General features: G+C 40.8%; 1 protein-coding gene across 11 annotated transcripts in view; it reads right to left on the bottom strand.

The window, feature by feature from the left end:
• The window catches only part of FARP1 (FERM, ARH/RhoGEF and pleckstrin domain protein 1), a 205,165-nt gene that overhangs the window by 62,768 nt on the left and 116,406 nt on the right, over positions 1–25,991 (bottom strand). For all 11 annotated transcript variants that reach the window (XM_048933180.1, XM_048933177.1, XM_048933176.1 and 8 more), the window contains one exon: positions 4,021–4,125. In XM_048933180.1, coding sequence (XP_048789137.1) covers positions 4,021–4,125 — 105 coding nt within the window. The remainder of the gene's footprint in view (positions 1–4,020; positions 4,126–25,991) is intronic.

A 25,991-nucleotide genomic window follows, 5' to 3' on the forward strand; every position in this document is an offset into this window, starting at 1 on the left:
CCTTCCTCAGAGACTTCTAGAACTTGTAGGGGAACATCCTACAGCCTTCACAAAGGTTAAAGGCAGTAAAAAACAAATTAACTGAGTCTTTCTTTGGGGAAAATATATATATTGAAAAGAATACACCTTTGGCCTTGAATAATTTCAGGTTATGTAGATACTGAAACATCCTAAAAATATCAGTTTTCAAAGATCACCTGAGAAACCAGTCAGAAACAGGTCTGGCTGCTGTATCTGTGCCAGTGTTGTTTGCTATTTTTGTAATTACTTTATGAGGGCTTCCCATTAGCAAAGTCCTCACGTTCTTGCCCTTTTAAACTCACTAATGTTTCTCAATGGAATTCTTTTTATGTTTTTCAGCCTGGGAAAGTTCTTTTCTTTGGAAGGGCTAAGGAAAGTTGGTTACACAAGAATAGGAAAATAAGGTTTATTGCCTGTTAAACTGGTTCTGACACTTTTTGGCATTTCAGTAACTGCAACTGTTTTGTTTCAGAAAGTTGGCATGTACATAATCTACTATGAAGGGTCAGGGACCTTGCCAGATTTAGTGGAGAAAAAAAAGCCAGAATATGAAAAAGCTAATTTACAAGAATATGGGAGGCATATATTTTCCTTGATACAAAACAAAATCTCTTTCTTTCCAGAGGAAATTTGTGTTACAGCATGAGCACAGAAAGTATGTCATTTCCTTTCTCCATTTTTCCAATCATTCTACAAGTTGCAGCACCCTTTACCAGACTGTTGAATGCCAGTGTATACTGAATGTATGTAGGGAGAGACGAGAAAGATGGGGCAAGACAAAGACTTCATCACTGTCACCAAACCCAGGCAATTAAAACTTGCACACCATGCAGCTCTCACACTGTATTTCTACACAGCCAATCTGAGATTGATTTATAAGCTGGAAAGGAAGAATAATATGAATATTGACTTAGGATCTCTGTTTTCCCTTTTCTTTAGAACTACAAAGGATAGATTATTTATTTTTGAAACAACGTCTGGCATTCTGCAGCAGTGACTGGACTGGAGCAGCTGGAGAATTGGGGCAGACATCAAGTATGATGAAACTGTAAAACCCCAGGCTTAGCAACAATGCCTCATTTCTCCTCACGCTGAGGGAAAGTGCAGCCCTCAGACCCTCCATTTTCATCTCTCGTGCATGTCTTCTCTTCTACATATACAGCACACTTGAACATGTACAGCTGCTGGGCATCATGACATACAACTGTCAACATGTAATACATGAAGTCTGGAGCCTGGCACGCTGAAACAAACACAGCTGAACTGTGAATGTAACTTCACATACACATGATTACATCCAAACAAATACACTGCAAATATTTATTTTTCCTTTGCCATTGCCCTCTTCCCTGGACAAGCAATTAATTATCTTCAGATGATGAGAATGTAAAATATGTATGTGTGTTTTATTTCTTAGATACAGAACTAACCGCAATTTATTTATTTGCGCAATGCTTGAATTCTCCATTACAGCCATTATGAAGCTCAAAAAGTTTTAAATCCCATAGGAGCATTTGTCTCAGCTGCATCATAGAAACTGAGAATTACAATTTAAATGTAAGTATCACTCTCATCCAGAAAGCTGCTGCACACTAAAGCAATGATTCATAATCAAATCTGCTGCTGCAACGGCTTCTGCAAGTTGCTTTTAGAATATAATAGAACACAGAATAGAATAGCTCTGTGGGAAGGGAACAACAAAGATCAAGTCCAACTACCTGACCATTCCAGGACTAATTGAATTAATGAGGGCACTATCTAAGTCTCTCTTGAACACTTACAGGCATGAGGCATCAACCACTTCACTAAGAACCTTGATCCAGTGTTTGACCCCCCTCATGGTAAATTTTTTCATAACATACGGTCTGAACATCCTGTGGCACAGCTTTGTGCCATTCCCATGCATCCTCTGAATCATAGAATCATTAAGGCTAGAAGATCCTAAGATCATCTAGTTCAACCATCAAACAGGAGCCTAGCAGAGGATCATGTCACCAGGGAGCAGCGACCAGCAACTCCCTCCGCTTCCCCTCCTCAGGATGATGCAGAGAGTAATGAAGTTGCTTCTGCACCTTTTTTTCTCCAGAATGGACAAATCAGGTGTCCTTAGTCCCCATAGAACATGCCTCCCAGCTTCATTACCATCTTCACTGATTTCCTCTCAATGCTTTCAAGTACCCTAGCACCCTTTTTATATCATGGAGTCCACCTAAAGGTATTAATTCCTCTGAATTTCACAGCTGAGGCACACCTGTCTAGACACAGGCTAGATTGGGGGATCTCCCCCTTTTTGAAAAGCAAATAGTGAAACAACTGGTGGATACAGTGACCAGCACTTTCAGATACTTGGCTAATACCTCCTTTGCAGGAGTAGGAGCAATAGGAGATACCATCCTTGATGCATGGAGGCACATTCCTTTAGGTCAAAGCGGGAACAGCCTCGGGGTTTTCTTTCTACCTTCCTCTTCGTCAGAGCCGTAGATCCCCCACTGAGATCATCTGGATATACTTCCAGCCTGCCACTGCAACAGCCTCAGGCACTGGCAGCACTTCAATCCCTCCCGTGTTCTGCCTCAAGCAAAGAAACCATTTTGTTTTCACCAGACTGAAAACTGTTGGTTTATTTCAGGTCTCAGAGCAAAACACAGAGGGCCATCTATTTGAAACTTAATGACCTGTGAAGTAGATAAGGTTGGTCAGGTGACCTTCACTATTTTTTAGGAAACTAAAACGCAACTGTACATTTCTCCCAGCTTTATCTACATATATGTCAGTATGTCATGTACTAACATGGCTACAGGGACCTCTGTTGTAATAGCTGCAGTCACACTGTTTTGAAGAGTTATGTTCCCTCAAGTTACCTAAAGCATTAGTCAAGGATATTTGGCAAAATATGAAACATCGTAGTAAACCGTGCTTCATGTAAATCCAGAAGCAAACTACAAAGTGGATCAGTTTTAAAGGTCAACATCCATTTTTTTCAAAATTTCCTCTTACATATAGTTAAGCATAAAGCTTTATGACCTATACTGTTCAGCTTAAGTGCCTACATAAGCCTGCACTACGGCATGACAACAGGTTACTGCAGCAGCAGCAGCTAAATCCTCCCTGGCCTTTGGTTAAGAAATACTCCTCCTTAAAGAAAAATTGTATATAGATAGAAACAGATCTTTCTGAAATTGCCTAAAGTCACCTCCTTTAGATCAGCCAGGTTACTGATGCAGAATTCACTGAACAGACAGCAGATTCAGCATGCACCAGAAAGTACCAGTCAAACAACCCAGATACCAAGCATACATGTCAGGAGGTCACATCAAAAAAACTAAAGTTTTTTTTAAAGTGAAGTAAACCTCAGAATGAAAGCCATATGAGAGTGGGAAGTCACTTGCCTTTGGCTTTTTCTGCTACAGGATACTGTTCCCACCCTGGAAGCATTAGTGCAATGTCTGATCCTTGCCAGCAGCTGTTCTCAGAGCCCAAAGTGTCAGGACCAGCACACCTGCTTGTGCCACATGGCTCCACATACAGGACTTTCAACAGCTTATTTATGGCTTTTTTTTTGCCTTATTTTTCTTTTTTATTAACCTCATTATATTTTATCTAACCGTCTTCGTGTCCCAAGATGTTTTTCACTGAACTCCATCACAATCGCTGCAACTTCTGTCTGCAGACTCCACGCTCCAAATTACTTGTGACTATAAAATCAGAGCTGAGACTCTCCAGCAGTCCTGCTGCTGGCTGCTCTACTGCAACTGATAAAAATAAAATGCTTTTACAACTCATGTTTGAATTGGCTGCTACTTTCAACACAGATGAAACTTGACAGGAATAATCAGGTTTTAAAAACGTTTCTTCAAATCCAGCAGGCAAGAGCTTTTTAAATTATTTTTTCTCCTTTTTGAAATTCAGGATTAAACATAGCTTATAAGTAAGGAGCTGGAAGAAAGAATAAAGAGCATATGTAGATGAAAACCAGGTGAAAATTAACTTTTTACATACCATCATCTTTTTATGGTCTGGAAACTCAAGGCCAAAATAGTCACCTTCAACAAGGTTCAGGTGGTTGCAAACGGCGTCATGCAAAACTTTCCCTGGAGCTCTTTGCTGTAAGAAGAAAACAAAGCCTAGGGTAAAATGCTGCAGATCAACAAAGATGCTTTTAATTAGTGGCATAAAAATTACTGTGCTAAGAAGTCATCCTGCAAACAACACTGTCAATGCAGCTAACAAAATCAGCAGTTGTTCCAACCATACCCACAGGGCAGTTGAAAATAATTACACTAGTTTTAAAGCCATGGAAAATATCTATTCATCTCTGGATGGCAGCTCTCAATCAACCTCTAGTGCATTTTTGGTTTTAAGAGGAAAACATTATAAAACAGAAAAGATCTATGAAACACTGAAGCTGGTTAAGGCTCTTCTGTGCTACTCTCACGAGAGTTAATGAGCGTATCAGAGGATTTGAGAGCTAACATTGCCTTTCACACTGTAAACATCTTCCCACTACAAAGACCAGATGTTCAGCCCAATATTAGCTCCCAGAGACACAATCTTGCTGATTGTGAGGATTCTTCTCATCAGCACATCAGTTAAATCCACACCTGCAGCCAATACCGCAAATTACAGCTCACCAGCAGTTCCATGGCAATAAAAAAAAAAACAAACAACTTTCTCAGTATATAAAGGCCAATCACTGAAATCAAATATTTTGTTCTCTACAGAAATATGTGTATTCTAAATCAAAGGTTCCTGAAAAAGAGATCTCGAGTCACTTGAGAATAAACAGTAGCCCACCACTAAATAGCACAAACTCCTCCATTACGAGAGACCTGTGGTCCTGATCACACCCCAGCCAAGCACCCTTGTGCTCAGCTTACAGACTCGCCCTTTTCCTTTCTGCCCAGTAAATAATTATGAGATCAAAATGAAACAGCAGTAAAAGAGCAAACAAAACAAAACCATAAGGGTAGCCAAGCCAGTTAGCTGAATCAGAAAGGACAATCATAAGCCTAGGTTGCTGCATTTCCAACAGGCTTATTGCTGTTATAATCCAAAATTTGTCATGATGGGGTTTGGTCTCTGTTTCACCATACCAAAAGAATCAAGTCCTCACAATTTTCCACCTAATTCCACCAGGTGATTTTCTACCACTAATTCCTGGTTTCCAGCCACTACTCTAAGTACAAAATACCTTTCCAAAGGAAATTTATCTAGCATACGAATTGTGAAAACTCAATACTCGGTAACAAAGCTTGCAAATTAAGGACGTCCATTTTCTGAGGCAGGAACATGCCGCCATGGTGGCACTGCCACCCAGGTGATGCAGGAGGACACGGTGACACAATCCATCGTGGTTGGCCAACTTTGAGAGTGAAATTGCAAGGGAAAAGCCCAGCCCACCTCTGAAGGAACTTGCAGAGCAGGTTTCTGCCTCTGACAGACCTATGCAACCAGGAAGCAATGTCCCCTTACAGTGCTTTATTAACTGGTATGTTGGCACCTGTGCTACCCCACCACACAAGGTCAGTGGAGGAAAGCAAGCCTGTCTGATCTCAGATCATGAGTAAAAGCAGCAGATTAAAACCTACTGGGTGTTTTCATACAGGTTTTTCTTTCCTCCTATGCATTTAGACAACAAAACAGCAGTCTTGTAGTATTTACATCGCTTGGCATTTTCTCTGAAGTATGCCTCAGTAACATGAAATGCTTCTTACTCAAGTATGTGGAAATACAACAATTATTTTAAACTCATGTTAGCTTTGATCAGTCTAAGTCAAAATAAAATCTGTCAGTTTATTCAAGGGGAAACACTGCACATATAAAATCTGCTGAGACTTAGAGCCTGATGACACTCCCAGCCTTGCAGGACCAGAAGGAAAAGGAACATCCAAACATCCAGGAACTCTCTGGTCTTACAGAGATGTTGATTCAGTGCTGTTCCATGACATCCTTACTAAAAAATTTAAACACAATAAATTAAAATATCAGCCTGCTGGGTAGGGAACAGAAAAAGCAGTCACTGGGGTTGCAGCAAACACTGACTGACAGAGGAAGCATTCAGGAATGAATGTGCCGCACCAGTGACAGCATCTGCAGCCCGCAGTAGTGTCTGACTTCAATGTGCTTACAAGGCCTATGGGACAACACAAGTTTTCTCCTGAACATGGAAGGCATTTTCCAGCTGCCAGACATGAGCTTGCTGTCACGTCTGTCTCACTCACGAGGCAAAGCTTCTTGGCTCTGTGACTGCACCCACATCTCGCAAGCCACAGCTTGGCCATTTTCCCTGCTCCATGCTGGTGTGGGCTGCTGGCCTGACTCATGAGGTCTTATGAGCTCCCAGTAACTCTGCATCCATGTAAGGGTGTGGAGCAGAGAAAAGCTATGTCATAGGAGCGCTTATCCTTGCCACACAAGCCATTTCCTGATAGATTACCATCATGAAAGCCTCAAATACTGAGATAAGGAAGGGCTGAGAAGGTTGTTGATGTGGCCAGATGCTGGGGGCAGGAGAAGAGGAGCCAGGAGACCCACCTCCTGATCTCTTGAGCCTCATCAAGTGGGAGTTCACACCAAGGAGAAAAAGGGCTGACCTGAAAGAGATGACAAAGAGGAAGACAAAGCACACAATGGTATGTTGAAATGGAGGCTGCCATAATTAAGGCTTGTGGCAAGACCATACCTCCAGACCATCAGCTGTGATTTCCCACAGCTGAAAGGCAGTGAGAGAAAAGCAGCAGAAAAGTATAGTATGTTGGTGGCATATATGTGGGAGAAGTTGTCATGCAACAACCTGAAGCAGAGAAGCATCTGCAGAAGGTGGCAGTCCCCTGTTCCTATTTTTGTTGACAGCCAGATTCCCGTAGAATCATAGAATCATTTCGGTTGGGAAAGACCTTCAAGATCAGCAAGTCCAACTATCAACCTACTGAGACCCATCACTAAGCCATTTCCTTTGGTGGCACATCTACACATCTTTTAAATGCTTCCAGGGATGGAGACTCCATCACTTCCCTGGGCAGAGTGTCCCAATGACTGACCATATTTCCATGAAGAAATTCTTCCAAATATCCAATCTAATCTTACCCTGGCATAACTTGAGACTGTCAGACAACAAAGACAGACTGCAACTTCAAAGGGCAATGCCTCCTACCAAAATACCTATCTATGCACATTGGCAGTGAACTTTTCCTAAGCAAAACAGTTGTACTCTTTCACTCTTGATAACAAGTAGTCCAGGTACCTGATAGAGGTGAATCCCAGCCATACTGACAGCAGGGAATTGCCATTACTCTCTTGAGGAGGTATTTAGCTACACTAAAGTAACACTCTAATTTATTGCAGTGAAAAGAAGCTCACTGATTTCAAGCTACACATCCTTATTGCTTAATGTATTTTGAACTGGCCTTTCATTCAGTTCCATGAAATTACATTTTAAAAGTCACTTTACATTTTCAGGGAATGTCAGGCCACTAACTTCTAAATCATAAACAATGTACATCACCACAGTTAGCTGCAAGCTATGAAGGCACCCAAAGTAGCCTACCTTAAGCATCATGTATTCAGCATTTGCTGTCTGCTCATTATTTCAGCCTTATTCAATTCAACTTCCCTCTAATTGCACAAAAATCCCAAACGTAAGTTGCTTATGATCTTTCACTGGTTAAAATGTCAATAGATTTAACAATTTAACATTCCAGAGACTTCCAATCATCAAAAAAATCCCTCTACACACATGTTTTGGCCATTCTTTGGCACAGACTGAAATACAGATTCTTTTTTTTTGTTAAGAAAATGCAAGCACACAGTCCCACAATCCAAAACTTTAAAAGAAGGGGCTTGAGGCATGTTTTTCTCGCCCTCCCAGCAATTAACTTAGCAGTCAGCAGTCAATTCACTAACCATCTACCAAACCAATGTGTCAACTTAGGACCAAGCAGTGATGAATTGTTTTTATCTGTCTAGCCAAATTTCATTGAAAGATTTTTTGTTTGTTTTTACGTTATTGACCAGTAAAATCAGGTTAAAGCAATAACAAAAATCTCTACCAAAACATAAATACAATAACCAGTTCATCTGGAACATCTAAAAATGTGTCTCATCAGTCTTCTGGTCAGAGCAAGAGACAGCTTCATGAGGAAGCACTTTCTATTCGCTTCCTCCTTCCATCCTTAAGGCCCTGCTCCTGTCACATTTTGAGTGCTCAGAACCAAAATGGGGCGATTTGGTAAAACTAAATACTTCAGGTTACTGTGATTTCCAAAGTATTTTGTACTTCAGTATAACAACTGTCTTGAAATGATAATGAAAACTTCAGCCAGTATTTTCCTAAGTGTGTCCGAAGTTATGTTGAGTCACAGTCAATACTAAAAACAACAATTCCATGCTCTTAACAGTATGAATTTTCTCAGTTATTCAAAACTGTTAAAAATTATATATGTATTTACAACTCTTAAAGGAAGAATAAACAAGAAGTGTCCATGATAAGCAAACAGTCTAAAAATAACCTCAAAGATGACACTGAGCAACAGGGTTCTTAAATAACTCTGGCAAAAAATTTGTATTTCAAAGTAGTCTTGAAAACTGCTTGTAACTGAACAACGCTAACAGCATCTGAAGACAAATTTCATATTATATCCAGTTCTCTTTTCTGGCATAAAATGAAATGCATATTTCATGTTTAACAAAAGTCTACTACACAAAGTGTGAGTTAAAAGCAATAAGCACTGGTCTGGATATCACTGCTCTGGACCTAACACTGCCAAGGTACCTGGAGATCCTCTGCCCTCTTTCTCCTCACCTCGCTTTCGAAGTGTAGGTGTTAATCCTATAGGAAGGATTAGATGACTACAAAAATAGCTTTAGATCACACAGATAGCTCTTAAACCTGAGCTTGCTTGTTTTTAGTTTACTGTTCAACATAGGCTGGGAAGTCTTGAAGAAGTGGGCTTTGCCACCTTCAGTGCACCAGGACCAAGCAGCAGCCTGTTCCTGCTGGAACACAAGAATCAAGGTGTAAGAAAAACACCACAGTTGGTCACATTTTTTACTCCAAAAGATGGTGCCTCAGGGTGCTCAGGGTGTGCGCCCTACATACCCTTATGTGCTGGCAGAGAAGTTAAGTCCTACCTTTCGAAGGACTACTTCTAGGCATGCAGACCTTCACTTTGCACTACAGCCAAGGGATCAACCCCATTAGGAGGGATGAAGCAAAAGGAGCTTATTTTTATTTTTTATGTATTTAATTATATAAATAAGTTTTATTTGATAAACCAAAGGCAACTCATTCCTTTTAAAATGCTTCCACTATGACATCGTTGAAGGCTCCACTCCTGGAACGTATCCCACATGTTTTCGCACAGACTGTGTGCATACACTCAAAGGCAGGATTGAGGCCAAATGGAGTAACAAAATAAGTCTCTTATACTACACTAAAAAAGGCAATTGATCATCTGCCGTGTGTGTACAATACGACCATTTAGCGTTCCTCTCTTTGTACATTTCAGTGGACTGCTTCCCTACTTTACACTCACCACATCACCTATACCCCCTTTAGTACCAGTGCTTGCCTTTCACAATCTGACGTGCAATTATTGAGGCAAAAATACAAGGAGAAGGAATTTAATAAACTCACATTTTTAGCACCTTCTTCAAAAGAAACACATAATTTTCTGCTTTTGAATATCCATAGATCTGTAATCGTAGTCACACTCTTGGATTTCTACCTATGATAAACTGTCAAAAGCAGAAGGATTGTTCTCACTAGACTTTAAACTCTCTTCTGATTCCCCACATCAACATTAGTACAAATACCCAACTGTAAAATTCAGGTGAAAATTAAACACTTAACATGAAAAGAAGCAGAATATTATTGCTGCTTTTAAAGACTCTTCTTTAATAGTTAAATACTGCCGGAGTAAAAAGGAAAAGACGTAATACAAAGTAGCATGATGAGGGTATTTTCACTTGATTTTGATTGATTTTTTTCTTACCGCAGAGTCAGACCAATACAACATTCAGCTACAGTAAACTCTCAAGTGTCTCTGGACAGGGGCAAACTATTGCAGCCTGGAGAGCTTCCTTGTCAGGTAGATTTAGAAACACAATCCCACAGAAGAATTCATTTTGCACCAATGTCAAGATCTGGAACTTCTCCTCAGCTATACACCACAAACTCAACAGACGAAAAACTATTCATCCTTTAGTCACTGTAGTCTAAGTACACATCTGATTATTCCAAAGCAAGATTTCTGGTGAAAAGCATAAACAAAATACTTCATGAGCAGTTTCCCTGTTCCACAGATCCTTTACCTGCATTACAGCATTTAACCGGTTGAATTCTGCCCTCAGCTAACAAGTTCAAATGGCTTCATCTTAAATCTTCTGTATTGATTCATAAAAACTGCATGTTACACATACATGCCTAAGAATTATTAATTAGCACACCTGCAAAACCCCAAACTTTGCTTCTGGTAGTACAACTGTAATTGCTAGCTTCTAAAGATAAGCGTAAAATATCTGTAGGATTTCAGCAAAAGCAGAACAAGTCTTCTATGCAACAGTTCCAAGCTGCAGAATTTCTCACAGAGACCATTTCATTTTTGGAGACTTGCAGTGGGAGACTTTTGCCAGAGCCACAGCTCACTAAAACCAAATTACTTTTCTTTAACATCATTTCAAAAGCACACTGTAGACAAGAAAATGAGGCATTAAAAGAACAATGAAAAAGCTTACTAAAAATACGTCATCTTATTCCCTAAAATTAGCTCTGGCAATTGCTGAGTCATCTCTGCCTAACTCTACTAGCAATGCTATATCGTGGTTTGTGGCTGCACTTTCTCCCATTAGCAAGGCAAACATCCACTGCTGGAAGAGACTGTTTTCCTTTCTGCAGAGCTGACACAGAATGGGGATGACTTGCAAGAGCCAGAACCAGTCCATCATGAATTTCAGATCTTGAAGTCAGTCGCAGGGCATGTGCATGAAACACACGATCTGAAACAAATAACTTTGCAAAAAATGGAAGGTGACACTAAATGGCTTTTATAAGCTTTGTTATAAGCTAACAAAGCTTGCCTGAAGAGGTACTCTGGCTAAGGGGAAGCTTGCTGAGGGTTGCGACAAGGGAGGAGGCCACCCCAAAGCTATCCCAACCACAACAGCAAAACCCTTAGTGGAGACCAAGGGATGCCAAGAGGCCCCTCTCTGACAGAGACTGCTCCTGCATAATCTACGCTTCACTGAGAGCCAGGAGGTGTGATTGAGCAGACTTCTCCAGCAGGACGGCACTGGCTGTGTCCCACAGCTACGGGCACAGCCTGCTGCAGCACAAGGATGCCCGCAGCCCAACCACAGCGTGTGCACCGCGGCTGCTGGCTTTGGAAAAAACACATCACAAGCCCTGTTTTCAGAGAGAATTTGATGTGAAGCTGATACAACCTCATTTTTCATAAAGTTTGCTTTATGGAAAGTTGCTTTCCTGAAGCTGAGCTCTGCAAGTAAGTATATACCTGTCAAATAGATGTTGATATTACTTTCCCTCCCTGCAAGCAAAAAAATGAATGAATTTAACCCTTGGCCTCAGCGCTATTCAGCAGCACACTGTGCTCCTTGTTTCTTCAGAAGAGCTGAAACTGAGGTTCAGAACATTCATTAAAAATACCTCGGATTGAATTTCATAGCCCAGAACTTTTGAAAAGGAATATAATGGTACCATTCAGTGCTCTCGGTGTAATTCAGCAGTGTAGCAGCCAGCATATAATTGGGGATAGCAACCCCAATCTCTGTGACACCCCTCTACCCTTTGCCTCTTAATTTTCCACTGCTTTATGTTTCAAGGCAAAAAAACACCTAATCACTTTCTAGGGTTCTCTTTTTTTAAAAAACATTAATTAGTGTTTTGAGATGAAAATAAAATCATTCAATTAATCAGCCCCCTTTCTTTTCTGGTTTGCTTTCTTTTTTATTTTTCCTCACTTTGTTTAGCTACAAATAATCGCTTTACTGAATTGAAGGAACAGGCAATTCTGAAGCCAATCCATGTGAAAAGCAAAACTGTTACATGTTGACCTGAAATGTGAGATTACAGAAAATTATTACTATACTGGAGCTATTAACTCCAGAACCAGACTGAGGTGCAAGAGGCTATTTACTATTCTTATTTGGATGCATTTTATTTTAGCCACAATTCTAAAAAAGCCCTATGGAGAAATCATTTCAGTGTGAGAACTCAGGCCTAGGAAAAAAAAATAACAGGCAAAATATGAGATCCTAAATCGAAAGCAAAATCAAAACTAACAGCCAAAGCTTCTGATAATCCCTCTTCAGTACTGCAGCACTCTTCAACACGACCATTAATTAATCTGAGCAAGACCTGACACCATCCAAAGCACCACGCATTTTACTTTTCGCTTTAATAGGGCAAGGAAAGCATATTTTAACAACAGGGCACAGAATTTTTCATGACCAGATTGTTAACTTGAAAGTACAACCTCAGATGAAGCCTTCAGGCTATGGCTGCAGCTAACCTTAACGCATTCATCTTATTTCTTGCCTTCAGTGAGGCTATTTCTCCAACAGGATCTCGTACACCTCCAGCCACAATGTGAGGCAGAACAAGGAAGGTAATCCTGCATGAAACAATTAGGACTTTCTATATGATCTGCTAGGTCCTGTCTTGCTCAAGTCTGACATAGACGGGCTAAGGAAAAGCTTGGCCATAGCATGCTGTGATTCCTCCAAATTAGATGTGGAGCAATACAGTATTTTATGTATCAACATAAAACTGAAATGGTCCCAAGTTTGTTTCTAATGAACCAAACGTAGCCACAAAATGTTTTTGAAGAATTGAAACTTCCATGTGCAAAATATAAGCCTCAAAAACTACCTAACCATTAGGGACCCAAAAAGCAGAAGTTTTGAGTTGTTTTTTTACCAGCCAGGTTCCCCATACATAAGAGTTTCTTGTCTGATCTTGAAGATCAGCCACCAACCAGACAGACTCAAACAGCTCGGTAACCTTTTCACCATGGATGACAGGAAAACATTCAACATTTCTCTAAACAGCCTCAAGAGATTGATGAATACATCAGGAATCTAAAGGGTCTACTTAACATGTAAAGAAAACAACTTTAGAATACATCAGACAACGGGGGGACATGGACAACTGCCTATATGTTTACTGGATTGCAGCAGAAGGCACAAGCATCGCTGGTTGGCGAATAAACCAGAGAGAAAAGAATAAGGAGTGGAATCGATGTAGTGGGTGGTAGAGTAATAAATTCTAATACTAGCAAATTTCAGAGGCACCTCACAATGATACAGCTTAAATCATGTTTTCATGGGAAAATAAAAAATAACTCCCTTTTTAACACAGCAATACAGTTCTTCAGAAACATCCTCAGATCTAAAGCTGATGGGATGGGACTGAACCCATCCAACATTAAAAAGCAACTGTGCAGACTATCCCAAAGCATAGACAGAATAGAGGGAATGGCTTCAAGCTATGCCATGGGAGATTTAGGCTGGACGTTAGGAAATGCTACTTCTCTGAAAGAGTGGTCAGGCACTGCAATGGGCTGCCCATGGGAGGTGGTGGAGTCACCAATGTGAGGTGTTCAAGGAATGTTTGGATGTTGTGTTGAGGGATATGGCTTAGTGAGAACTGCTGGTGATGGGTGGATGGTTGGACTGGGTGATTTTGTGGGTCTTCTCCAGCTTTGGTGGAAGAAAGCCCAGCAGGACTTCTGAGCTTCATATGAGTTTGGCTGAGAACAGCAGGAAAAAGCTGGGCAAAAAGCCTCTGAGCAATCCTGAGGGTGCTTCCCCTGACTAGGAACAGTTTTATTCTAGAGCTCAGGTGAACTTAGGACATGCAACTTTCATCTGACTTCCCAACCATTTCTTCTGCATACATGTGTGTGCACGTGCATGCCTTGCAGAATTACCTGTGCCTGCAGCTGATGTGCAGCACTTGAGAAAGAGCTCACATGCTCCCACTTTACTCCCATTTAACAATGCTCGAGCCTGGAGATTCCTAAGGTATCTGCTTTCTGTCACTCACATAAAGGCTTCAAATATCAAAGGAAAGTGGCACCATGTTATTATCACGAGTACATTAACACTGTCTCCGAAGCAGATTTTATGGCCTCTGTTTTGTTTTTAAAGTGCTATCCTGTTGTGTGGGGGTTTTTTTTTCACGCTCTGTTTAAAAACATGTGTTGTACAGGCTTAGGTACTGTCATTTGGGCTTTGGACAGAATATTTAAAATCAATCTTTAGGTGCAGATTTACAAAGGCAAAGGAGCAACTTAACTATTTTTAAGGCCTTAATACAGTGCTATGGTGTTAGATAATGCTCTGACATAAATGAGCTTCATCAGAAACAACAGGCTTCATGGGAAACAAGCATCCTCTGTTTGGGATACATCAAAGAGAACACTTTGGGGATGTGCTATTAAAAGTCAAACATCAGGTTGACACTACACCACTATATTGAATACATTTGCAGTCTTAGGTTGAGTTCCTCCAGAGACAAGAGTTTCAATTCACTGGGTCTTAAGGATAACGTGTGAAACTGGGAAACATTTTGATTTCATCTAACTCATTATTTCTTTCTTAGAGATGAAAACCAAATGTGCTTGAAGATGCCATACATCTCATTTTAAATTCACACTTACAAATATGTTTATTCATTGTTAATATTCATGTAATTTTCCAAATTCCTAGGCTATGGAAGAGTGATAATTTTATTTACAGCGTAACAATGTAATTGGATGTTACAAGTGATTACTTCAGGGATGCCATCTGAGTGTATCAATTAAGACTATCACAGAATTGTTAACTGTCAGGGTTTAAGCACCCATCAGAAACAAACTTCTCCATCTCATGTTTTTTATTTATAGGGTAAATCGAGATTAATCCTGCCTAACTCTGAGCACTTAATTGACTTGCCTAAGGCAGAAGAGTAATTTTGTTGGAATCCTTCCTCATCAACAGAGGGGAAACAGGCACTTTCAGACTAAGAGTCAGTCAATCTCAAATCTGAATCACTGGGGAGGTGGTCCCTCTTTGTCCACTTTTTTATAAACTAGAGTAACTACAGTTGATACAAACCCTCTAACTGAAAGGCAATTTTCCATGGAGATGTATTCTTTACAGTTGCTGCTAAGAAGCAAGGAACTGCCTGCTTAGTGCTGTTTCTGCCACACACCGCTGAGACTGGAATTGCCAAAGTACTGAAAAGAATGACATTGTTTTTCCCTATGAACAGCTTCAACAATATAGAAACCTTGTGATAAACTTCACGTACAGCCCTTCCTGTTAAATGCTAATTGTTTAGGAGATCGTGGATATCTGGAGATAAAGGGCAGCAGAACGTTGCCTACAATTTAACACTGATCATTTACAACATTAACTGGCTCATCATAAGATTGCTCCACGCTTGTTCGCTTTTTTTCTAAATAGACAGGCACTTTGGTCCCTATTATGAGATTTAATAAATATCCTCCATCCTTTTTCTCATCAGTTCCCTAGTGAAATTCTGGGTTAGTATATACACTTATGTCAGTCCTCTCCACTAAGCACTATCTCACTGCCAATTTCAGAAATTATCCTTCCTTATCCTAATTTACTTAGAGAAGTCAGACTACCCATCCTATCCTTTTTCACACAGAGGGTGGTGACGCACTGGAACAGGTTGCCCAAGTAGGCTGTGGATGCTCCATCCCTGGAGGCATTCAAGGCCAGGCTGGATGTGGCTCTGGGCAGCCTGGTCTGGTGGTTGGCGACCCTGCACATAGCTGAAACTAGATTATCACTGTAGTCCTTTTCAACCCAGGCTATTCTGTGACTCTGTGATTCTATCAAACTAAGGACAGATCACCACAAGGAAAGAATTTCTGCATACAGAAAGACTGCAGTGGCATTGAACTACGATCACTGTCTGCATACTTTTTGGCATGTCTTTTTACACATTTCTAATCAAAATGTCTCCTAATGCTTGACAAAGAACATCAAGCAACTAAAACAGAGAGAACTGTACCCCTGATGCAGCACTATTATCAGTTTTTGCTTTGTTAGACTGTAAATATTTAGTAAAATGCGGGTTACAATTACTTAGTACTGAACAACTTGAGACGTCAAACAATGTCTTGGCCTGAGGCATGGCATAAGCTTCAAAGGATGAGAAAGATACATGGACCCATGTGTCACTGGCATGCTGCTGGCTTAATTCTTACTAGCACATCAGTATGCCTTGGCAGGTTCACACAAGCTGAATGAAGGTAGTGACTGCTGAATCCCAGTGGGAGACTGCTGCATAGCAAACACTGAGGGAGATGAGGAAGGTGGCCACTACATCCCACATCAGCCTAAGGCCTAATGACCAAGCAAATCTTGCACAGACACTGCAGTTCTGCTTCTAGCCATCCAGAGATTGTACCAAAAAGAAGTCTTCCTGACTGTACTAGCACAGTGGACCTAAAACCAGGCTGAGAAATTGCAAAGACAAGCAAAGGGAGGAAGGGAGGAATATCACTGGAATTTAGGTTTCAACATCTTTGCTGGTAACAAAATCTTAAGGAATCAATGTGCATTATGGATACTTATACCAAAGAGAATTTTCTCCAAGAACAAAGTGTGGTTTACTCAGTGAAAGTATTACAGAGATTTGTCCAATATTGGATGCAATGGGTAGTTCGCACCTGTTTTTGTCTCAGAGAGGACAGGTACCTGCTATTAAGAAAGTCTGCAAGTGCCAACTGCCAGTACTTGCTGCTCCTCCCATGTGCTGCCACATGCCTATAGCCACAAGCTGCATCTAATTGCTCTCCGTAGCCTACTGGGAACTGAAAAGGAGGCTGAAAACCAAGAACCAAAACAAGAATTCAATCCCCTCCTGGATAATTCATTCCATCCAACATATTGTAACTGCCAGCAGGCTGCAAATAATTAAAGCCAAGAAAAGGTGAATTATGATATCACAGTCAGAAACTGCTCCTTCACAGGGCGCACACTTCCATCTTGAGCAGAACGTAGCATGGTTCTCCAGCACTGCAACTGTGCTGCTAATCAGTATACATGCAGATGCTGTTTAATAAGACTGATGTTTCTCCGTGACCCACAGAGCTTCATTTGGGTTGAGATTTGCTCTCTTTTTAACTCCACTGGATTTTCTCTGCAGCAAAATGAAAAAAAGAGTACAAAGGGTATCAGAGAAAAACTCAGACTGGCCAAAATTGAGCTTGGCCTTCATCTCATTGCTGCTTTTGTTTCCCCCCACGGACTGTGCTATCTTTAACCTGTTGGTATGCTTATTTCTTGTTATCATTATCATTCATGAGGTATTTTGTCTACTTCATTGCTAGGAACCAGATAACTGCTTACACAAAAGATATTATGCATAGCTGACATCATCAGGATATTTTAAACTGCCTCCCAAAACTGAATTAAAATCACTGAGCTACTAAAGACAAATAAAAAATGTAATTCATACCCATTAAACTACTCTCAACACTAGCCATTGCAGGATATCCTGACATTAAATCAAATAAAGGCTTATTTTTGAGTGATGCTGGATAGATCTGGATATGTGTCCTTGCTGGAGATTTATTATTAGGGTTAGCATTACACTGAGTAATTTTAAAAGCTTGAGAGATCAAAAGATCTGCTGAGGTCACTTCTCTGACATCACATGTGTATTCAATACACTAGATCAAAATGCAAGAGACCAGATGTTCGCTGATATGCAAAAAGTCATTCATCTGGAAAGCAGTGGAGATGTGAACTTGCCCCATCAACAACATGTCTTCAACAAAAGCATAACAGGATCTCCTCCACTTCCAATAATTACTACTAAAATCCATTGCACTCCTCCTAACTCCTTCCAGCAGTGTCTGCAAATGCTCCTAAATGCGGTTTTAACTAAGGCAACAAGTGCACTAAAAGCAATGGATTTCTCTTGAGGTAAATTGTGAGCTGAGTACTTGGCTCATGCAAAGCACACACCTCGCTGATCTTGGGGGGGCAAGGAGGAGCTCAAGGCACTGTACTCAGGCTGCCTAGAAGTTACATTCTAAGTATGAGCTCTCCATCTATGCTGTTTCTCTTTAGTTTTACAAGAGAAAATACACCTCACCTAAAGATAGATGCATTGCACACTTGAGGTGGAATGCCCAGCAGGACACCTCTCCTTTCTCACTGAAGGGAGTGAGCATCTCTTCTCCTCTTGAATCAGACATCCGAATAACAAAAATCAAGTGAAATTGATCTCACTCTGGAACTTCAGCACAGGTAAAATTTCAGGCTCTGACACACTTTTTGCTTGCAATTTTTTCCACTTGCCTGAGAGAGGATGCACACAAAATTTTCTTTTGGGGGAGGAGAATAGGAGGAAGATTCTTATAAAGCTGTTTGTTTTAAGCAAAATAATTATCACAAAAGGGCTCCAGTGCAATAACAGACAAAGCAGAAATAAAAAAGGTAGCGTTGAGAAGATGTACCTACAAAACTTGAGACAAGTCCCCCGAACTGAGCTATGGTACAGGCCATGAGCAATAGCAGAGTCCTCTGTTTTCTAAATGCATTGCACACTTACAGATTAGGACTAAAAGCCAAATGTACGTGTTACATCTTAGTAAAAATAACTGATTCTGTTCAGTGTTGTCTTGCAGCCAATACTGAAAGTATGTAAGTTTGTAACAAATAAACCACAAACAAAGAGCAGTTTTCTACTAAGCATCTAGAGCACTGATGAAAGGAAACCCAAGACCCAACAGCATAATATTCAGCAGCAGTACTATGATCAAATAAGCAAGTTCCATATTCTTTTAGCCTTCAAATAATAGTTTTCAGGAGATTCACAACCCAGTATTACCCTACAGAATAAGGTCAAATGCAGACTTTGCAGACCTGCAAGGTGCTGAGTCCTCAGCACTGCAATACTGTTCTTCAGGAACTGGGCTCCATCAGAAGAGGGGTGGCCAGCAGGGACAGGGAGGTGATTGTCCCCCTCTACTCTGCTCTTGTGAGGCCCCATCTGGAGTACTGCGTCCTGGCCTGGAGCCCCCAGTACAAGAAAGACAGAGAGCTGTTGGAGAGAGTCCAGGGGAGGGCCACAAAGATGATCAGGGGACTGGAGCACCTCCCCTATGAAGACAGGATGAGGCAACTGGGCTTGTTCAGCCTGGAGAAAAGAAGGCTGCGGGGTGACCTCACTGCAGCCTTTCAGTACCTAAAGGGAGCCTACAAACAGAAGGGGAATCAACTCTTTGAAAGGGTTGATAACTGCAGGACAAGGGGAAATGGTTTTAAGTTGAGGGAGGGGAGATTTAGGTTGGATGTCAGGGGGAAGTTCTTTACAGAGAGAGTGGTGAGGTGCTGGAACAGGCTGCCCAGGGAGGCTGTGGATGCCCCATCCCTGGAGGTGTTCAAGGCCAGGTTGGATGGGGCCCTGGGCAGCCTGGTCTAGTATTAAATGGGGAGGTTGGTGGCCCTGAATGTGGCAGGGGGTTGGAGATTCATGATCCTTGAGGTCCCTTCCAACCCTGGCCATTCTGTGTTTCTGTGAACTGCACAGCTCGCAAGGCCAGACAGCCTGAATGGCTCATATGACTTCTGAGAGTTCGTGTGGCCCCCTGGGCAAAATTTTGCTAGCAGAAAATTGCTCAGCAGTGGTCTTCAAGAACAAAGAGGAATTCAACCATGAAAAATGGAGATAGTAGCGTTTTCTGTGTAAGCTGCTGCTTAAGATCTGGAAATAGATGCCAAATAATGGAAAAATATGCTTGTCTAATAGCAATACTTTTCCAAACATGAAGAACAGGTATTATGAATTAAAAGAAATGCTTAAGTAACTGATATGCTGAGTCTCTCACTCCAGTATCTCCATATAGACATCAGTGAGTAATCTGGAAAAGTATACCTTCTAAAGTCCACTTGAAAGCTATATAATAATAATTATTATATTGAAAATATATGTTTATGTCTGCATAGCTTTTCCTTCACCTCTTAAAAGTAACTGAAAAATAGCTATGGCTTGTACAATGCATGCAATCACACAGGGGGCGATTCACAGCCATGTTTTAATGACTGCATTTGCCAAAGGCAAAAATCTGCTTGCTGTTATTTCTAGAAATAGTATACTTTACTATAAACAGCCAGTTCTGTGTAAAAAGAAAAAAAAAAAAAGAAAAAAAAAAGAACATAAAACATGCACTAATCTTTTATATTGCAGACAAGTGATTTGTGAAAACTGTTACTGTGTACTGCATTTAGAACGTTTTGTGCAGTCACTATTAGCTAAGTAATTTCTAAAGGGACAGTAGCCTTTCTGAAGTATTTGGAAATTCACAATATGTTTGAAATGCTACACTGTAAATCATGATTCCTAGCATCAAAGAAACCCATACGGCATAAATAAGTAGATAAAGAAGTTAAGGAAACAAACAAGGCTTTCCTTTCTTTGTTGAGAATGTCTGAATCTGCTTAAAGCTGACAACAAAATTAATCTATCCAAATCCTACAGCACCATGTCATTAGCAGGGCTGTAACTCTAACCCCTATACGTTCTTAGAAAGAACAGCCAACGATGCAGTAGCACAGTTACATGCTAGGATACTAAGACTCATGCTTGAGAAAGAAAAGTATTGCTCAGTAAGTTTTCAACAGGTATCAAAGGCAAGTAACTTGATACTGCACTTAGATCAACCAATGTGTATATTGATGCACTACTATTTCCGATGGCTTCCACAGTGAAATAATGGGCCATTACTTATTTGGAATCACAAGCCACTCCTACAACACTAAGTATTACAGTTTTAAAGTGTCAGTTATGCATACAAGATAACAGACATTTGGTATTCCAACCCCCCTTTCAACACTCAGTATTCTGTTTTACATATCTGATGAGTTTCACTACCTACTGAAAAAAATAAAACCATAGACCGCAGTCCCTGTCAAGCATGCAGCCTGAAACAGAAACTCTTAATGTCTTCTAACTCAAGGACATCACTATGTTTGAACTACTTTATGAGCATTCTTTTCATAGAGCAGTGGACTTCTTAGACTCAACAGCACACTCAGCCCTATTACACAGAATCACAGAACGGCCAGGGTTGGAAGGGACCTCAAGGATCATGAATCTCCAACCCCCCTGCCACATGCAGGGCCACCAACCTCTACATTTAATACTAGACCAGGCTGCCCAGAGCCCCATCCAACCTGGCCTTGAACACCTCCAGGGACGGGGCATCCACAACCTCTCTGTGCAGCCTGTTCCAGCACCTCACCACTCTCACAGTAAAGAACTTAACTTTCTATTGAAACTGCAAGTTCCTTTATGACTTTGCCTCTTCTCTTCTAACCTTGCAATGACTGTGTTACTCACCACATGGCTGGTCTTGAAACACACAGTTTACAGACACGAAGGCATGAGGTCACTTTGTCCACACCTGTAATGCTAAGTGACAGTAATAGGCAGAACAGCTGCAAAAACACCAGCTTGATGTTCTTCCAGCACTTCGTCAATGAAGCTGCACATACTCCTGTGCACCAGCCCAGTTAGGCACAGTCTGCCTGGAGGGCAGCAGCAGTGTGAGAAGCACCACTGTTCACAGTGAAACACTGCTAGATGTATTTACACCCTGCTTCAAAACTGGCCTATCTCCTGACGTCAAGAATGAGCATGGAGGAGGAAAGAGAGGGAAGCTCCTAGGTCCACTAGCACTTATGGAGAACAACAGGTGAATTGGGGCACATAATGAAATATTCCCCTACACTCTCACAGGACCAGTGAAAGGACCAAAGGCTCGTTCAGCAATGGTTGTTCCCGTTTATCTCTGATATGTGTACATTTGTACGAGGGCTGCTCTAAAACTAATACCTCCCATTTTATTTCATTGGCCACGACATTAGAGGTAGATGATGGTGGTGCAGCAGTAGAGGTTGAACCTTCCCACCAATATCCCATTACATCTGGCAGCTGGGGGGCAATCTGACAGAATGGCATCTGGTGTGGAAGAGTATATGAAGCAAAGGGGTGTCACTGAATTCCTCCATGTGGAAAAAAATGGCACCCACTCACATTCATCGACACTTGCTGAACATTTGTAGAGACCAAACAGTGGATGTGAACACAGTGAGGCTGGAAGTGGTACATTTCAGCAATGGTGACAGCAACATGAAAGGCAAGCCACGTTCTGGTCACGCCACGAAATGAAGAGTGTCTCAGCTCATCTGCACCTATCAGCTAATGGTGGTGACTGTTGAAAAACAGTCTTTTGTAACTGAGAATTTGCTCAATCAAATAGTGTTATTGTGCTCTTTGTATCTGTCATAGTTTCCATGGAAATAAATAGCAACCTCCAGTATTTTAGCCAAAATAGGTGTCATTACAGAAATGCACACGTTATCAAAGCCCAGCAAATTTCAGAACTGTATAGGAACCAGCTTCTCCCACTCCACAGCCATTTATTAACAGTTTAAAGCTTGCAGCCAGTGGAAGAAAATTTCGTCTCTGATTATGTCAGGACTGAAATCGTAAACATTGTGTTTTGCCTGGAAATACACCTTCTTCCTTCCTTGATATTTGTTCATATGGTTAAAGCAAGCTAACAAAAAACTGATCGCCCCTGTAGCCAAGTACCCCAATGAAGAGAATCAACTGCTAAAGCATCATCTTGAGTTTGCCTAGCATTTTCACCTCAAAAATCTGGATGCCTGAAACCACCAAAGTAAAGCAACTTACTGTAGATTCCCCAAAAGGTGAACAGGAGTCCAAATTGGAGCTCTGACAGGAGATATTTGACAATTTACTGTTGCCAGTTTCTGAGCTACAATTTTGTTTTTCATCTCACAAAAAGGTGAAGACTAAAAGCAGACCCCGCCACAGAACTTACAGAAAGCCTCTTAACTAATTCCAGGCGTGCAGACTTGTGTAGGCAATACATTTCTTCTGGGTCTGCTGAGCTGTAAGCGGAAGGGCAAGGAGGGGACACCTGCCATCCTCCCCAGCTAGGGCTGGCAAGCATCAACCACAAAATCATCTTTTTTCCCTATAAGGCTTAGTGACTCACAGCCAAAGCAGTGTGACAGTAATGGTATTCCTTTACTGAAGGTGGAAAGGAAAGAAGGAAGGATAAACACATTTCAGAGAAGACTTGTGTTGAGCAAGAACAGAGTTACACATCAAACAAACTGTATTTGAGGCGGGAAGGAAACAAAAAAGTAAAAAACAAGCATGCACAATGTGTTTTCATTATTCCTCAGCCTGCCACTTTATCTTCAAAGAAGTAAATATTTTCCCAAAGAGACTGATGCCTAAAAAATAAATTAAAAAAAAAAAACTTATGCCTTCTTGAACAAGATTTCCAGACTGTTACCATCATCTACATGTAATTCAAAATAGACGGAATCTCCTCAAAAGTGAAACAAATCATTTGGAAAAGTAATTTAAAAAAATGGTAGCCAGTATGACCAAAATATCCCAAACAAACATGTTTTTGATAAAGGCAAAATTATTCTTCCACAAAGAATGTGTGAAATCAAGCATGTCTGATCACATACTGCAGTTTCTGCATATAGTGATAATTATCTCAACTCTAACAAAAAAAAACAAAAACAATGAAACAAACCATACCATCCAACCAGAAAAATGTCACCCTTTTATTAGTGCTCAAGACTTCTGTAAAACTCAGCAAACCAACAGCAGAATATCTGACACAGTAAAATGCCATGCAATTAACCTAGTTCAAATACTCCAGGATGCTGAGATTGCAATACCGTTCATTTATACAACAAATTATTTGTGGAGAAAATTAGATGGGGACTAAAAGACAATTAAAAGCATTTTTATAAATATATCAGCAAAAAATAAGGATTAAGAAGAATCAGCATCCTCAAAAGGATACGAAGGGAAACGCAGTGATGAAAGATGAGGAGAAGACTGAAGTACTTAATGTCTTTTTTGCCTCAGTGTTTATTAGTAAGGCCAATTGTTCTCAGGACTCCGAGCTGTAAGACATGAAGAGAGATGAAGCCCCTACAATCCAACAGGAAACTGCAAGTGATCGCCTCCAATGTTCTTAAGTTTATGGGGCTGTGCAGAATTCATCCAGGAGGTGGCAGAAGTGCTGACCAAGCCACTTTCAATAATTTAACAGCAGCCTTGGCCAACCAGAAAGGTCCCAGATGACAGGAGGTTAACAAATGTAACTCTAATCCTATGTTAGGAAGGAGGATCTAAGGAAGTAAGGGCCTGCCAGTCTGACCTTAGTACCAGGGAAGGTCACAAAGCAGACCATTTTGAATGCCACTGCAAGGCACATACGGGACAATCAAATAATCAGATGCAGTCAGCAAGGGTTTATGAATGGCAGGTCCTGCCTGACTAATCTGATCTCCCACTGTGACAAGATGGCCTGCTTAGTAAATGAGGAAAGGCTTTGGATGTTGTTTACCTGTTCTGTAAATTGCTTGATTCTATTTCCAGTACTATTCTCCTGGCAAAACCAGCTACTCGTGGCTCGGACAAGTGTACAGCTCACTGGGTGGCCAGGCTCAAAGAGTCACAGTGAATGGAATTAAATCCAGTTGGCAGCATGTAAGCAGGATTGCGGTGTTCCTGTGAGCTGTGTATTGAGGCCAGTTCTGTTTAACATTTTTATGAATGATCTGGATGAGAAGACTGAGTGAACCCCTATTAAGTTTGTTCTGATCAGACATTAAAAAGAATTTCCCTGTGGAAAAGTGGTCAAGCATTGATAGGGGCTGCCCACAGAAGTGGTGGAATCCCCATCCCTGGAGGCATTTAAGAGACGTGTGGATGCAGCACTAAAGCATGCAGCTTAGTGACGGGTCTTGGTTGAGTAGATGGTTGGACTTAATGATCTTGAAAATCTTTTCCAACTTAAATGATTTTATGATTCCATTATTCTGCTCCTCTGTTCTCAAAGTAAGGCTGAAATATGAAGTAAAACAATATAATGATTAGCTCTGACAATCCCCAGAGAACATGCATTCTGCCTGAATGTTTACATTACTTCCACGTTAGCTTCCCATACATCACCAGTTAAGACTAGTTACATACTGGGCTAGACTACACTATCTGGGAGGCAAGCAACAGATTTTCCTCACTTCATTCTCACACTGCAATTTAATCACTTTACATATTAACTTGATATTTAAGACCAACCGTTAAATAAAAGCAGATGTATATTTTGATTACATTACTTCTTAGGGGCAGTGTAACTTCATCGAGGTAACATTACACTTACAGTAACTGAATGAGTCAACAATTGAGCATTATATTCAAATGCACAAAATACGTAACATCTGCTCATAGCAAAGATGCTATTGCCAGAAATGTGTATTCCTAACAACAATTTTAGAACTGTTGGGTAGATATGTAGGTAAACAAATGGTGTATAGGAAATAGTTAAAAAAAGCCTTTAGGCAACCATGTACCTAAGAGGCAAAGTAAGAATGGTGAAAACCAAAAGCAGTTACATAGTGAACAGTAAAACAAGTAAGAATTCATTCAAACCCATGGGCTGAAAAGATGAGCCACTATGCCCTGGGAATGGTCTGCAACCTTAAGATAGTTGGAGACTACACTGATATAGTTGAATCCTTCTCAGAGCTTTGCAACTATGAAGATGATGTTGACCACACCTGAACAAAGCCAGGCGTCAGGAAAGACAGCACATGTGAAAATAAAACTCAAGGAATGGTATATATTCGCATCAGCCAAGGCATTGTGTTAATAAAAGAACATATGGGTTTTAACTTGCTAATGAGTATGTTTAGACTAGAAATTTGAAGAAATGTTGTAACTGGTCAATTAGTGAGGCTCTGGAAAAGTTTTTCATAGAGAAGATATGGGGCAGTAAATCTAAGTATATTTAAGATGGAGACAGAATAAATTTCAGATGGGATTACATAGCACGGCTGCTTGCAATAAGAGAGGCTATGCT

This window comes from Lagopus muta, chromosome 1 (genome assembly GCF_023343835.1).
Source record: "Lagopus muta isolate bLagMut1 chromosome 1, bLagMut1 primary, whole genome shotgun sequence".
NCBI classification, from domain to species: Eukaryota; Metazoa; Chordata; class Aves; order Galliformes; family Phasianidae; genus Lagopus; species Lagopus muta.